Source organism: Phasianus colchicus, chromosome 18 (assembly GCF_987193195.1).
Source record: "Phasianus colchicus chromosome 18, bPhaCol1.hap1.1, whole genome shotgun sequence".
Taxonomy (NCBI): Eukaryota; Metazoa; Chordata; class Aves; order Galliformes; family Phasianidae; genus Phasianus; species Phasianus colchicus.
Window position 1 is genome coordinate 6,906,108 of NC_143453.1, and position 14,519 is coordinate 6,920,626.

General features: G+C 41.7%; 1 protein-coding gene across 1 annotated transcript; it reads left to right on the top strand.

Moving 5' to 3' along the window:
• The first annotated feature begins 100 nt into the window (after positions 1-100).
• On the top strand, positions 101-14,456 carry SART3 (spliceosome associated factor 3, U4/U6 recycling protein). Its single transcript, XM_031592468.2, has 19 exons — positions 101-290; positions 1,674-1,800; positions 2,084-2,188; positions 2,485-2,669; positions 3,549-3,654; positions 4,396-4,520; positions 4,722-4,877; positions 5,164-5,302; positions 5,656-5,763; positions 6,190-6,267; positions 6,353-6,411; positions 7,161-7,270; positions 7,583-7,695; positions 8,013-8,089; positions 8,497-8,668; positions 9,332-9,780; positions 10,229-10,381; positions 11,993-12,180; positions 12,787-14,456. The coding sequence occupies exons 1-19, from the start codon at positions 117-119 to the stop codon at positions 12,965-12,967; spliced, it is 2,805 nt and encodes a 934-aa protein (XP_031448328.1). The 5' UTR covers positions 101-116; the 3' UTR covers positions 12,968-14,456.
• Positions 14,457-14,519: the final 63 nt, after the last annotated feature.

The following is a 14,519-nucleotide window of genomic DNA, read 5'->3' on the forward strand; positions in this document are numbered from 1 at the left end:
CTTTCTTCTTCTCACCGCTCTCGGCTGTGGGGAGTGTGCGGTATTGGAACAGGCGCGCTGTGGCCAACCCCGACGGCTGGCGGAGCGCGGCCTGCAGCGAGGCGAGCTGCAACAAGATGGCGGCGGCGGGAGCCGAGGCGGCGGCGGCGGCGGAGGAGGAGAAGCGCATGGCAGAGGGCGACCCCGAGTCAGGGGGCGATTCGGAGGACGAGGGCGACTCAGATTCGTCGGGCGACGGCGAGGATGAGGAGAAGGAGAACGAGGCGGAGATCCAACGGCTGGAGGAGCAGGTGGGGCCCGGCCGTGCCCTGCTTTGGTCGTGAAGCCCTGGAAACGCCTCCGGAGGTGATGCGGTCACCTTTGGGCGCCGGCAGTGCGAGCTGATCCTTTTAATTCGCTTTTTATTCCTCGCTTGAGGGCGAGAGAGCCTCAGTGAGCAGCTCTTACACGTTGAAAATAAACTCCGATGGTGGTCTCTTTCTTGGTTTTGAAGGAGTTACAACGCGTTTGCTGAGGAGGGCTCTGTGGGTGTTGCTCAGCGCTGTCTGCAGCCGGGGGCTCTTGAGGCTGTGAGTTCGGCTTTGTGCAGAACTTTAAAGCTCGGCTTTTATAAAAGGGATCTCGCAGGGAGGGCTGCAGAGGTGGTTGGAGCCTGCAGCATCTCTCTGGTGAGCCCTGCAGGAGGGAAGGCTGATGAGGGAGCAGCACTTGTCAGGATGGGAGTCAGGAGGATGGGGCCAGGCTCTTCTCAGCCGTGCCCAGCGACAGGACGAGGGGCAGTGGGCACAAACTGGAACCCAGGAAGTTCCATCTGAGCATGAGAAAGAACTTCTTCACTGTGAAGTTGGCAGAGCCCTGACATGAGCTGCCCAGGGAGGTGGTACAGTCTCTTTCCCTAAAGATGCTCAAAATCCACCAGGACACTTTTTTTGTGTGACCTGCTGTGAGGTGGTTGCACTGAGGGATCCTGAGAGGTCTTTTCTGACCCCTGCAGTTCTGTGATTCTGTGTATCTGAGCAGGGAGGTGATTGTCCCTCTGTACTCGGCCCTGGTGAGGGCCAAGCACCTCAAGTGCTGTGTTCAGTTCTGGGTCACTTGGTACAAGAAAGGCATCGAGGCCCTGGAGTGTGTCCAGAGAATGGCAGTAGAGCTGTGAAGGATCTGGAGTACAAGTTCTCTGGGGAGAGGCTGAAAGAGCTGGGATTGCTTAGTCTGGAGCTGGGGATGCTCAGAGGAGACCTGACGGCTCTCCACAACCCCCTGAAAAGAGGTTGTAGCAGAATGAGGGTTGGTCTCTTCTCCCAGTAACAGTCATGGGACAAAAGGTGAAGGCCTTAAGTTGTGCTAGGGGAGGTTCTGGTCGAGTATTAGGAAAGATTGCTTCTCTGAAAGAGCAGTCAGGCATTGAGACAGGCTGCCCAAGGAGCTGGTGGGATCACCGTCCCTGGAGGTGTTCAAGAACCATGGAGATGTGACACTTGGAGATATGGTTAGTGAGTGTGGTGGGGGTGGGCTGGGATGGGGTTTGGTGGTCATACTGATCTTTTCCAGCCTTAGTGATGCTATGAACTGCTGAGGGGATTTGCATGCCACAAAACAGAGTGTGAAGTTCTGCTCTGCTAAATATTTTCTGACTTCTGCGTGCCTTTAAAAAACTTTATTTATTTTTAAAGCTTTCCATCAATGCTTTTGACTACAACTGCCACTTGGATCTGATAAAGCTGCTCCGCCAGGAGGGAGAGCTGGTGAAGCTCAGAAGAGCTCGGCAGAAAATGAGTGAACTCTTCCCACTTACTGAAGGTACAGAACTGCTTCTCCTTGCAGCTGACACTGAGTAAGCATCACCAGTGTGATGATGGAGATCACCAGAGATCAGTACCAAACTTTTCATTTAAATTAATTGTGTGTAGATGTGGGGACTTAAAATTGCTCTTTTCTCCCCATTGTCTCTGTCCCCATTTTTAAGCCTGTTATTAAAAACTAACCAAAAATGTAAAAAGAAAATTGAAAATGAGGGATTTTTTTGTTGTTGTTTTTTGTTTTTTTTCCAAGCATTGGTGACTTCTAAACTTCTTGGTTTCAGAAATTTGGCTGGATTGGTTGAAGGATGAGATAAAAATGGCTTCTGAAATCTCAGAGCGAGAGAAAGTTTATGAACTGTTTGAGAGAGCTGTGAAAGACTACATCTGTAAGTTCTTAATATGTGTTAATATGTGCTATAAAATTTGCTGCCTTCAGGTTATGATTTTCTTTTTTGAGGAAAGTTCTTTCATTATGTCATAATGCAGAAATATTAGAATTGTCTCTTCTCCCAGTAACAGGGATATTAGAATGGAGTGTTTTTTTTCTGAAGCATGGGAGTTAAAAACCGTTTAAAGATCTACACTGAATAGCAAAGGAAACGATTATGTCTTTAATAAGTATTTGAGATGGCTTTTTATTTTCAAGGACGTTAGCTCACCTCTTTCTCATAACTTTGTTTAGGTCCTGAAATTTGGCTGGAATATGCCCAGTATTCAATCGGTGGCATTGGTCAGGAAGGAGGGATTGAGAAAGTTCGCTCAATATTTGAGAGAGCACTGACAGCAGTTGGACTGCACGTGACAAAAGGAACAGCTCTGTGGGAAGCATACCGTGAGTTTGAGAATGCCATCCTGGAGACAGCACAGGTAAGGCTGGTCTGGTGGGCTGCTGTCAGTACGAAGTTGTGGTGGAGCTTCTGAAGTCTTATGCTGCTCCATCATCAGTCTCCTTGGAGAAAAGAGGCTGTGGTGTCACTCAGTTGTTTCTTTTCGGCTGTAGAGACTGACTGTTTGGTTTAGGAAAAATGTTCTGTGTGTTTACTTGGTGTTAGAGTGGAGGTGTGTTAAAATATGTTCATCAAATCTCATATCCAGATGCAAAACTACTCTGCTTCTGTAGCTTGAACTGACAAGAACAAGTAGCTTCATTATTAAGCATTATTATTCTTTCCAGTGAATGCTTTTGCCCGTAATTAATCATGTTTGCTTTTCTAGGCTGTCTTGCATCTCAGTGTTGAATTTATTCACTGTTTCACTCTTTTTTGAAACATCAGACTTTGTGAGATGACCAGAATGTGAATATTTCTATTTCCCTGTAGCTTGCTACATAAGATGTGGAAGTTGATCAGTAATAAAATGCCCAAGCAAAAGAGCAATGGCAGAATACTCTTCTGCTTGTAAACAGAAAATAATCTGGAGTCTTAAATCATCTCTGCAAGCAGGGATTTATTGAAAATCTATCTGTAGGTTTGTGAATTGGCATGATCACACACTGTTTGTTGTTCTCCAGGTTATCATTTCCCAGTGTGTCTGCTTTCACTGGGGAATGCTTTGTACTTTCATCAGCTTCTGACTCTAGCAGTTTTCAGTTTTAGCTTTCACAGCAGCAAGTTGGCCATGTATGTTCTTCAAGGATCGTGTAGTAGTCATTTGGAGCCCAGATCCCCAACCCATAAACAATACCCCCTCATGTACATCAGCTCAGTCTTGAGGGAGCTGATTCAATTTCAATCCTTTTGTTTGCAGCCAGCTCCTGGCAGCGTTCCATCGCCTGAGCAGCAGCAGATGCTCTGCAGCCAGCTTGAGAGGATCCACACGCTGTTCAGGCGCCAGCTGGGAATCCCACTGTTAGGTGAGAGCCTGTTGCTTGGGGAGTTGGCATGGAGAAACTGTATTATGGCAAAGTAGGTATTAATTGTGATTATTCTTTTAGTAGAGCCACACAAATCGCAGCTGTGGTATTTGGGTATTCATGAATCAGTTATGTTTGCCTGTCTTTGGGGCCCCCGGAATGATGCACATTTCCTGTTTGTTCGTTTATCTGTTTCTGTGGTGCATAGTTTGAGGTCATTCAGTCTGCTTAAAGTACAAGTAATTAGCACAAAGCATGACCCTTAGGAACTAGGAATTCAGCTGAGAAGCTCACTGTGTAAGAATGTTGGCTGATTTGTAAATAATACATGCTGACAGCTGGATTGATAGTCCTCCTGTATCAGTTTCATACTTGAAACTCCTCAAATCCCTTTTCTTGCTTCTTTGTCTGCATACAGGAGAAAGGTTGTGTAAGTCTTAAACTTCTTTATTTGCCCGTTGAAAGAATCTAGGTTTGTTTCTTCTTTAAAGCCCTGGGAAAATCTTGCAACTTTGGTTTTGTAAAGTAAAAGCTAATGATTTTGAACAACTTGTCCCGAGTTTTTGTTCATATTACACCTATAAGCTGAAGTGTCTGAACCCTTTAATCATGTGGTAGTCTGACAGTTAAGGTATAAAACTGAACAGAAATATGAGCACACTAGAATCAAGCAGAGGTTGAATTATGATTATTTAGTCTGTTGAGTGCATTAGTGATGGGATTTCGCGTCTGTTTTAACAGATATGGAGGCTTCATATGCTGAGTATGAGGAATGGTCCGAAGATCCAATACCAGAAACAACAATAAAGAACTACAAAAAAGCTCTACAGCAATTGGAGAAGTGTAAACCATACGAAGAGGCGCTGGTAACGTTGTTACTTATACGTTCCTTTAAAATTAAGAATTAAATCAAAAGCTGGAGTGTAGTTCCTAGCACTAAAACTGATGGAGCTGTTGATATTTAGAGGCCAAGTTCAGGTTTGAAATGTTGTGCAGGACCTACTGAGTCAGTTGAGCTGTTTGAATCATGCTTTGTTTAGAAGATTTTTATTTTTCATGTCCTATAGCTAGGTGCTGAAACACCGAAGCTAGCAGAATACCAAGCTTACATTGATTTTGAACTGAAAGCTGGTGATCCAGCTCGCATTCAGTTGATCTACGAGAGGGCTTTGGCTGAGAACTGCCTTGTACCAGACCTCTGGGCACGCTACAATCAGTATTTGGTAAGGAAGGAAAAAAAAATCTTGATGTTTATTTTCCTTGTGCGTTTTTGTTTGTCTTCCCCAGACTTAACATGGCACAGAGTTATTGTTTGTTCTGCTTCTCCTTTCTGTTTTGAGGACATTCACTGAGATCTTATGTGTATAGAATCTAAAATACCAATCCTGTCTTCAGAATTTCAAATATAAAATATATTTTTTTAAGGTGTTAGTTTTTTAAGCTGATATTTATCTTGGGTGGGCTTTTTGGCTAAGAGGACCTTAAACCTTTGGTGTTTGATTATCTCAGGACCGGCAGCTGAAAGTGAAAGAATTGGTTTTGTCTGCTCATGACCGTGCTGTCAGGAACTGCCCTTGGACAGTTGGGCTCTGGATTCAGTATCTTTTGGCAATGGAGAGGCATGGAGTTGATCACTGCATTATTTCTGGTAAGGAAAGATGATGTCAACAAAATTTCTTTACAGCGCAGAACTGCTTGCTATGCTCTAAATGATGTGTGACCTGTGGAATTCGTTGCAACCCTTCTGTAGCAGTCTTAAAACTGATGAAATTTACAGTAGTGTGCTTCTAAGGCACAGCTGTGTTGGTAGAGCAGCTTCACTTCTGAACGAGTGCTTCATTTTAACTTTGAACACTGCTGAATTAAACTGGCTTTACATTGAATTTCTTAACTAATTCACTGTGTGCAGGACTTCTTGTATTTTCTTTGTCCTATACTTTGAAATACAATGGAAAAGGAAATACATGTTTGTGTGGGTCTTTTTCCCTCCATTTCTTTCAGACATGTTTGAAAAGGCTCTGAATGCAGGCTTTATTCAGGCAACAGACTATGTAGAAATCTGGCAGGCGTATCTTGACTACCTAAGAAGAAGGGTGGATTTTACACAAGGTATATACAATATGTTTGAATATACATTTGTTTACTGCCACTATTTCAGATGCACAGAACTTCTATTAAAAACAAGCATACAGAAAATCACAAGCTTTGTATCTCTCACAAAAACTACTTTCTCCCCCAGTTACTGTCTATAAAATATCAACTATTTTAGAGCAGTTCCTTGCTGAAAGAATAGATTGTGCTGTCACAAAAATGCCCTGATTTATATTTTAGCTACTTGATGTGCTTTGTTGCTTGTGTTAAATTCTGTTGCTGTTTTTCTTTAGTTTGAACGTAGTGAGTTTTACTGAAGTAGTGAGTTTTGTACCTGTTTCGTTTCCTGACAAGATAAAGTCATGCATGGGTGTTAGTGAAGAGGTTTTAGGGGGTGAGAAATGAAAATGGTAATATTAAGGCATTTCCTTCTCTTCTCTAAAGACTCAAGTAAAGAACTTGAAGAGCTGAGATCTGCATTTGCACGTGCTGTGGAGTATTTGAAACAAGAAGTAGAAGAGCGTAAGTTCAGTCATCCAATGTATCACCTGCTTTGTTCAGAATAGTTTTTTCAGGAGCCATTCACAAACACTATTTTTCTTTCCAGGCTTCAGTGAAAGCGGAGATCCATCCTGCACCATCATGCAGAACTGGGCAAGGGTTGAGGTGATGCTTTTATCTGTTCTATTTTAATTGTTAGACCAGAGGGAATTTCTCCTTAAGCATTCCAGCTATTGCAGGCAATCTTCTTGTACTTTTCATTTTGTCTCTGTAACTTCAGTGAGTAAATCTTTCTTCTGCCATTCCTGCACGTAATATAGCCTCTGGTTTGAGGCAGGACGTCCCGGGGAGGACAGCAGTCTATTAGAGAAAGTCACCAGGGCTTTTAGAATGTCTATACTGCTGTGGTTGTGCTGCAGTACAGACATGAAAGTACCTTGGTCAGCAGGCTAGCCATGGTGACTTGGAGCTGAATACTTAACTCAGAAAATTGCCTTGAATTCTCCCTAATTTAGTGCTGCCTACATAAGCTAGTTTCAAACTAGTACTGGTATCAGCATGCTGTATTAGGTACAATAGTGAATAAAGACAGAAGGAAAAGTTCAGAAACAATTATATCCAATGCTTTATAATGACCAAAACGAAGTTCTATGTGGGATCCAGAAACTGAGACTGATACAGCAGGTGGACACAGAAGGTGTTACTCAGTGATAGGATGACCTTAGGTGTTTAATTCTATTTGCTGGGTTTGTGTGCTTAGTTAGGTGGGTTTAGTTTTTATGTTCATGGGTTTTTGGGGTTTCTTGGGGTTCTTTGGTTTGTTTGGTGAGGAGATGATGGGGATGGCAGGGGGGGATGTGGTGTTGAACAAATAATCCTAAACTGCACTGAACATGTTGAGTTCTGCTTTTCAGGCCCGCTTATGTAACAACATGCAGAAGGCCAGAGAGCTCTGGGACAACATTATGACTAAAGGGAATGCCAAATATGCTAACATGTGGCTGGAATATTATAACCTGGAAAGGTGAGAGCTTGGCTGAAGGGAATTGTGTGTGTGTGTGTGTGTGTGTGTGTAACCTTTTGTTAATTTGCTCATCTGTTTGAAATAAGTCTGGTGTGCTCAGCAAAGATGTACTTCGTAAAGGTTTATGATACGCTTTTGAGGATATCAGAGAATGTCTATGGAGTATACTTTAGAAACATTGCAGCAACAAAGCATAGTGTGAGCTAGCTGGTTATGGAGGGGAAGGATTTACATAGAATGTGGTTAACAGTCCTGCTTTGCAATCACCATGTAGAGGATTGGCTCCTTACTGCTGTGTTTTTTACGCTGTAGAGCTCATGGTGACACCCAGCACTGCAGGAAGGCTTTGCATCGAGCAGTGCAGTGCACAAGTGATTATCCAGAGCATGTCTGCGAGGTGCTGCTCACACTGGAAAGGATAGAAGGTAACAAACTGCACATCATTTCATTCTACAGTGTAGTCAGTGTACAGACAGAGAACTTCTTTTCCTTCTCTAGACCGATTGAGAGCCAGCTGAAATTGGTTGGATTTTTCCATGCATTTCTGAAGTGTTGCATGACAAATGGGAGGTTTCTGCTCTGCTTAGATCTTGTTTTCTTTGAAGGCTATTCATTTATATTTAGAATTGTCACGAATAATAGAATAATAGCAGAACTCAGTGATTCATATTTTTCTAGAATTGTGTTTCCAATTTATCGGAAGGCTGAGTACAAGGCTTTTTTTTTTTTTTTAATCTTTTAGGAACGTTGGAAGACTGGGATGCAGCTGTTCAGAAAACAGAAAACAGATTAGCTCGTGTTAATGAACAGAGAGCAAAGGTGAGAACTCTGTGAACTACATAAGCAGTTTATTGGAAATACCTGCTGATCAACCATGAATGTCAGATTTCTAACGTTGGTTCACATAGATAAGCCCAAATTGTCTTAAAGCTTCAGAACTATTGATTTTCATTTTAAAATGTGATTAACTTCTTTTTGATGCTGTTTTTTTATATTTCACCTTTTGGCACTTGGATGAATACAAGAATAACGTGAGCACTCCAGGAAAGCTATAAGAGCAGACAATTGAGATGTGCTTTCAGTGATAATCCTATTAGTTTGTGTAATGTAGCTTAGGGGAAAACCTTCCAAGTTGAGTGAGGAAAAAAAAAAACAAACAGAAAAAAATAGCATATGAGAATGTTCTGCAATCTGCAATCACCTAAAAAAATCTTGCATGTTCTTAGGCTGCTGAGAAAGAAGCTGCTCTGGCGAGGCAGGAGGAGGAGAAAGCTGAGCAACGAAAACAATCTCGAGCAGAAAAGAAAGCTTCCAAGAAGGCTAAAAAAAATAGGGTTGGAGAAAAGCGCAAAGCAGATGATGATGATGAGGGTGAATGGGGACAAGAAGAGGAAGAAGGTAAAAGAAAAAAAAATGAGTTTCAATCTTTTGGTCACAGGTGTTACCAGGTGTCTGCCTGCAGTTAAAGGCAGATGGGGAGGTGTCACCACTGCCCTAAAGATGGAGGTGCTCTTTTTCCAAGGAAATCTTCATTATGTCATGAAGTGAAAGAAAGACTAAATGTTTTTTTTGGCCAGAAGTGAATGTTTAAAAAAAAACTATTACACATTTTAAAAGATGTTTATTATTTCAGATAAATAATGTGTTGATTTTTATTTTTTTTAACGATTCAACTCATCAAATGACGCAGAGTCATCAGTCTAAATTGGGTTGCTCAGTTGTGTAGCAGTCTTTTGGAAGGTGATAATGAGATTTTAAGATACTCAATTTTTTTTAATAAAGAACCTCTTAGACAGAACATGAGTCAGTCGTCATAACTGATTGAAAAATAGAAAAAGTGCTTCCACTTAAGTCCTTGCTGTCTTGGTCAAGTAATCAGCGATTAATAAGAACCAGAGGGAGGTTTCTGTTTTGTCTGTGGGATCTGTCATTATGTTCTTGATTTCATTCATATTTGCTATTTCCAGATTCCATGTGGGTAATGGAGGACAAATTAATTTGAGCGGGAAGTGAAATGGTGTTAACTTTTCTATTTAGTCTTTCAATTCCATTCATCTGCAGAGCAACCCAGCAAGAGACATAAGGGAGATGGTGATGGTTTGCTTCTTGAAGAAGACATGGAGTTAGAAACTGGGCTGTTTGGAAGAAGTGGGCCTGAGAAACCAGATCATTCCACAAACCAGAAGGAAAAGCCATCCACCAGCCGAAAAGACGTCCCAAAAGTTCTGCATGACAGCAGTAAGGATAACATTACCGTCTTTGTCAGCAACCTTTCCTACAACATGACAGATCCTGAAGTAAAACTGAAAGAGCTCTTCGAGAGCTGTGGGGAGGTAGCACAAATCCGTCCAGTTTTCAGCAACAAGGGGACTTTCCGGGGCTACTGCTATGTAGAGTTCAAGGATGAGAAGTCTGCTCTCCAGGCTCTTGGGCTGGATCGTAAAGTTGTGGAGGGAAGACCCATGTTTGTTTCTCCTTGTGTTGACAAGAACAAGAATCCAGACTTCAAGGTAAACTTTTTATTCTTTCAATGTTGAGTATGTTGGAATAAGGAATAAATTGAACAGTGGGACCGCATTGGAAAGCTAGCAGAACATTCTGCTTGCAGACTTCTTGCATCTAGTGAATTCATCTTGTATTAATTGGGAATGGCAATGTCTCAGCGTTTTCTAGGAGTTCTTGTATACTGTGTGATTTTGCCATAAACTAGGATTGATGTTAGCAGATTCCTGTGACTCTTTGAATAATCTGAGCACCTTAATGGTGTGATGTACCATGTACCAGCTTCCTAAGTGAGCATCACTGTCAATCTGTCAAGGTGCTGCTCATGGCTTTAATGGGTTGTTGTTATTTTTAATCACAGAAATATAACCTCAAACGCTTGAGTATTTTATAATAGGTTGAAATTCCCTTTGTTTCTAACTGATTTGAGGACTAACAGCCTTTTAATTTCTTCAGGTGTTCCGGTATAGTACCACACTGGAGAAACACAAGCTGTTTATATCTGGTTTGCCATTTTCCTGCACTAAGGAAGAGCTGGAAGATATATGTAAAGCCCATGGGAATGTGAAAGACATTAGGCTGGTCACCAACCGAGCTGGAAAACCCAAGGTGGGCATCATTAATGCACTTTTAATTTCAATGAAATCCTTCAAAAAGAAACTTTTCATAAGATCTGGATACAAAAAGTAGGTCTTATAGCTTAATGCAAATGCCTTGAATAATTATTGTTGTCAACCTTCATACAACGCAATGTGGTTTTATGCCAACAGATAAGAAAAAGAGGACAGTGAGATTTTTTTTCTGAAATACTTATTCAGTTGCTTAAGAAAAGTGTGTGATGTAAATGGGGAGGGGGGAAAATTATCTACAGCATTTTCAGTTTAGTAAAAAAGAGGCATTAGTAGACATGCAAAGAACATGTTTCTGAAGTAATTGGCTGGATAGAGTTCACTTGTTGTAACTGATTCCCTTCCTCCTCTATCTTCAGTTTCTTGATGCGATTGTTCAGAGCACCTGCTGCAATAATAGATTTCTCAGTGAGAAATGAGACACCTTTCTGACAGGTGTTATTTCCATGCTGGAATAAATGGGGGTTTGTTAACTAAGAACTAAAGCAGTGGTTGTTCTGCCAAAATTCCACCTGAAAGCTCTGCCCTGTCTGAATATCAGGCTTCCAACAGGTGCCATCCTGGTGATGGTGATGTGCATGTATTTTAAATTGGATTTTTAACTTCTGTTAATATTTGAAGGACAGTTCCTGTTGGTGCATATCTTCTAAAGAGTTCTTTTTTGGTATCCCAAGCCTTGTGTAGTCCATGTTCTCTGCTGTGAGAGCTGTGATTTTATTTAAACCACAAGTAAATATTGTAGAATTGAATGCATATGAATCCTGGTGTATTTCCAGTCCTGTGAAGCTGGGTAATCCAAAAACACAGCATATGGGTTTGAGTGAAACTTCAGAATAGCAATAAGAGAACTGGAAGGTGATGCCTCCCAGCTATAGTGCACTCCCTGGTAGCAGCCTGGCACAGCAGATGCCAAGGGGAGGCCTTTTCCTTTGCTCTGCTGGAAACAAGACACCATTACTTAAGGTGTACCAGCAGCAGGTGGTTAGCAGCTGTTACCTTGTGAAAGCAACACAGATTCGTTTCCTGCAAAGAAGGCTTTTGTCATCGGTCTCCGTTCTGGAGGCAGCAGTTTCAGTCTCTTAAAAGCAGTGCCTTTGTGGTGTTTTTGCTGCTTGGAGTGGGTTTTACTCCCCGTGAAACTAAGGTGGGCCTATGTTAGTGGGCTTCCTTCTGTAGATGCAAACTGTAGGGTAGTGGAAAATCACAGAAGAGTTTTTGTGGATCTTTCTGTTCTGGCTGCATGGATTTGTGTGTTGTTTTCACCCTCTGTGGATGCAAATCTGTCCAATATCAGATCTATCCTGGATGTATGTATAATGTATATTTAGAAGAAAAGCCTTATTGCTGAGGCAGTACTTCATTACATTTTATTGGGATCTTGTTTTTAAATATCTTTTCCACAAATTATATGTGAAGAAAGAATGCAGGTTATAGATTTGCATAGGTAAGAACTTCTCTTCAGTTAGTCTTAAAGAATACTAGGATTTGTGGCCGTGTTTAGCTCCACTTTCTGTACAGTGGTTTCCATTCCAGCTGTCACACAGAGGAAGAAGCACTCAAACTAACGTGGGTTACCTTTTTCCTAATTTAGGGCCTGGCCTATGTGGAATTTGAAAATGAAGCCCAGGCCTCGCAAGCCGTGCTGAAAATGGATGGCCTGACAATTAAGGAACACGTCATCAAGGTGGCAATCAGTAACCCACCTCTCCGAAAGCTGCCAGACAAGGCTGAGGCAGGCAGAGCCTCCCAGTTTGCAGTACCACGGCAGATTTATGGAGCGTGAGTGCTGGCAAGGGAAACAGCTTGGTGGTGCTTAGAAAGCAAACATTGGGTTTCTTTGTAGGCAAAAACATAGGAGTTCCCTCTAGAATGTGAGGGAACATCTAAAAGGTACTAAATAATAATAATAATAATTGATTGTTGGAAAAGCAGATTTTTCTTCTTTACATTAGCAATAGAAATAGGACTGTAGTGACCAAGAGTTGGACATCCTGTGGTCTAATGTTTATACCTGAGCCCTTTTAACTTCCACAGCCTCTTGTTCCAAAGAGCTGACTGTTCACAATGAGTTCTGAGGCTGCTCTTTCTTCCTCCCAAGTGCTCTTGCTGCTTGCAATTGCTGTTGTACTGTATATGCCCTGTAGATAAAACTTGGAGCTTCAGCTTCTGGAAACTGCTGGGCAGTTTTTTCTGTCAGTACTTAGGAATGTTGTTTCAAAGGGCATCCAGTGTAAGCTTTGCACTGCTTACTACTGAAACAAATGGCAAGAATAATATTTAAGGAGTGTTCCCTGTAGCAAACAAAGCCCTTTCTGTTTCCCTAGGCTAAAACAGTATGTTCATAGAGCATTAAGATGTTTTTAAGTGCCATTTTTTGCTTTCCAGGCGAGGAAAGGGAAGGACACAGCTTTCAATGATGCCTCGAGCATTGCAACGCCAGAGTAATCCTGTGGCTAAGGCTGAGAATGGGATGGTCCAGAATTCACCAGCAACTTCATCTGAACGCACTGAGGAGCCTAAAAAGATGTCCAATGCTGATTTTGCCAAGATGCTACTGAACAAGTGAGCAAATGGTCAGCAATCAGCTGAGCTGGTAAAATGTGAAATGCCTTTATGGAAGCCATGTTGTGTCCTTATGCTAGCAAGGAGAGAACGCCAGTCACAATCACATGTAAATACTGTTCTGGACTACTGCATTCATTAAGATCAGTGTAGGATGGAACAAATCCATTTTCCTCTGTTTTTTAAGAGCAAAGAGTTATACTATGTTCTGGTAAAATGGCGTTATGTGATTCCTCATATTGAGGGTAATGAGAGGGGAAACATTTCCTGTACAGGTTGGATGCCACACCGTTTTCTGAATACTTTACAGATATTTCTCTTTCATTAATGAATGAGATGCAATGTGAAGGCCTAGCCATAACCTGGTTGAGATCCACTGGTCAGAAGCTCAGATTGTGATTGCAGTCATTCTCTCTGACGACAGACCCATTTTACACCGAAACATGTTCACACATTGATCTCCTTCCATTAAGAGTTAGATGGCAAATGCTAGTAACTTCACCACAATGGCCTATTTTAGTATTGGGAGAGTTTCTATACATTTCTGTGTATATGTATATACACAATATACATACATATGTATTCAGTTAATGTTCTGTTCAAGTTGACCCGTTTTTTATATTGTGTATTTGTAAAAGACATTCAGATTATTTTTAAGTGTCATGAGATAATACTTTGACCTGGTATTTTTTCCCCATGAAAGCTGTACATGCTCTTGCTGAGGACCATTTTTTTTGTTAGTTTTTTTGCTAGCTAGTTCATCTATCTTTTGCAGGTGGTTTCTGTATGGTTTTGTACAAATGTGAAGTGCACGCTGAAGTTTCACAGTTTATTAAACTCAAGTTCTCAAAGGTTTTCTATAAATACCGTTGCTTTTGTTGAAATGTGGGTGTTGGAATTGCACTTATCCTATGGCAGCTAGTTAATACTGATGTACCTCACCTCTCAGGTGCGCTGAGATACAGTGTCACTTGCATACCTTTAAGTAGTTCATTCCATTTAGTATGAGTATCTTGAAACCACTTCAGTAATCACCTCAGACTTGAAAATAACCTGGTACGTGATCTTGGATAGAAATATTACTGCTTATCTAAAAATGCTGCTAACTGGAAGTCAACACGTGTGGGGTTTGAATGTGAGGGGGAGAGCAGCACCGAGTTCACTTGTACAACATAAGCACTGCTGCAAATAAACACTATTTTCAGTGCTTACTTTCTGTGCTCGTTTGACTTGGCTTTACTTGATTTGCTTTGTAGGTTTTTTGCTGTGTAAAATAGTTGTGTGGGTAACAGAGCAAGGGCTTGAATCCTCCTGTGGAGCTTGTTTGTAGTACAGTGTGCATCTGCTTCTGTGCTACGAGCTTGGGCTGACCACTCAGTATGAAGCAGCAACATGAGATCTCAGTCTGCTTTGTGGCATATAATAACAATCTAATATGGAGCTTTAATTTGGGGGGGGCTGGTATATCCAGATGCTTACCTCACCCTGACGTCAGGCAGGCACAAAGCAGGAGTGATTAATGGAGTTTCCTTGAGTTGCTAATATTGAACTTGCTG

Excerpts from the sequence above, each read along its gene's own strand:
- SART3 (XM_031592468.2), top strand. The coding sequence starts at position 117 with ATGGCGGCGGCGGGAGCCGAGGCGGCGGCGGCGGCGGAGGAGGAGAAG. Across the intron at positions 2,189-2,484 it reads AGCTGTGAAAGACTACATCT|GTCCTGAAATTTGGCTGGAA; the intron begins GTAAGTTCTTAA and ends AACTTTGTTTAG. Across the intron at positions 12,181-12,786 it reads CCACGGCAGATTTATGGAGC|GCGAGGAAAGGGAAGGACAC; the intron begins GTGAGTGCTGGC and ends TTTGCTTTCCAG.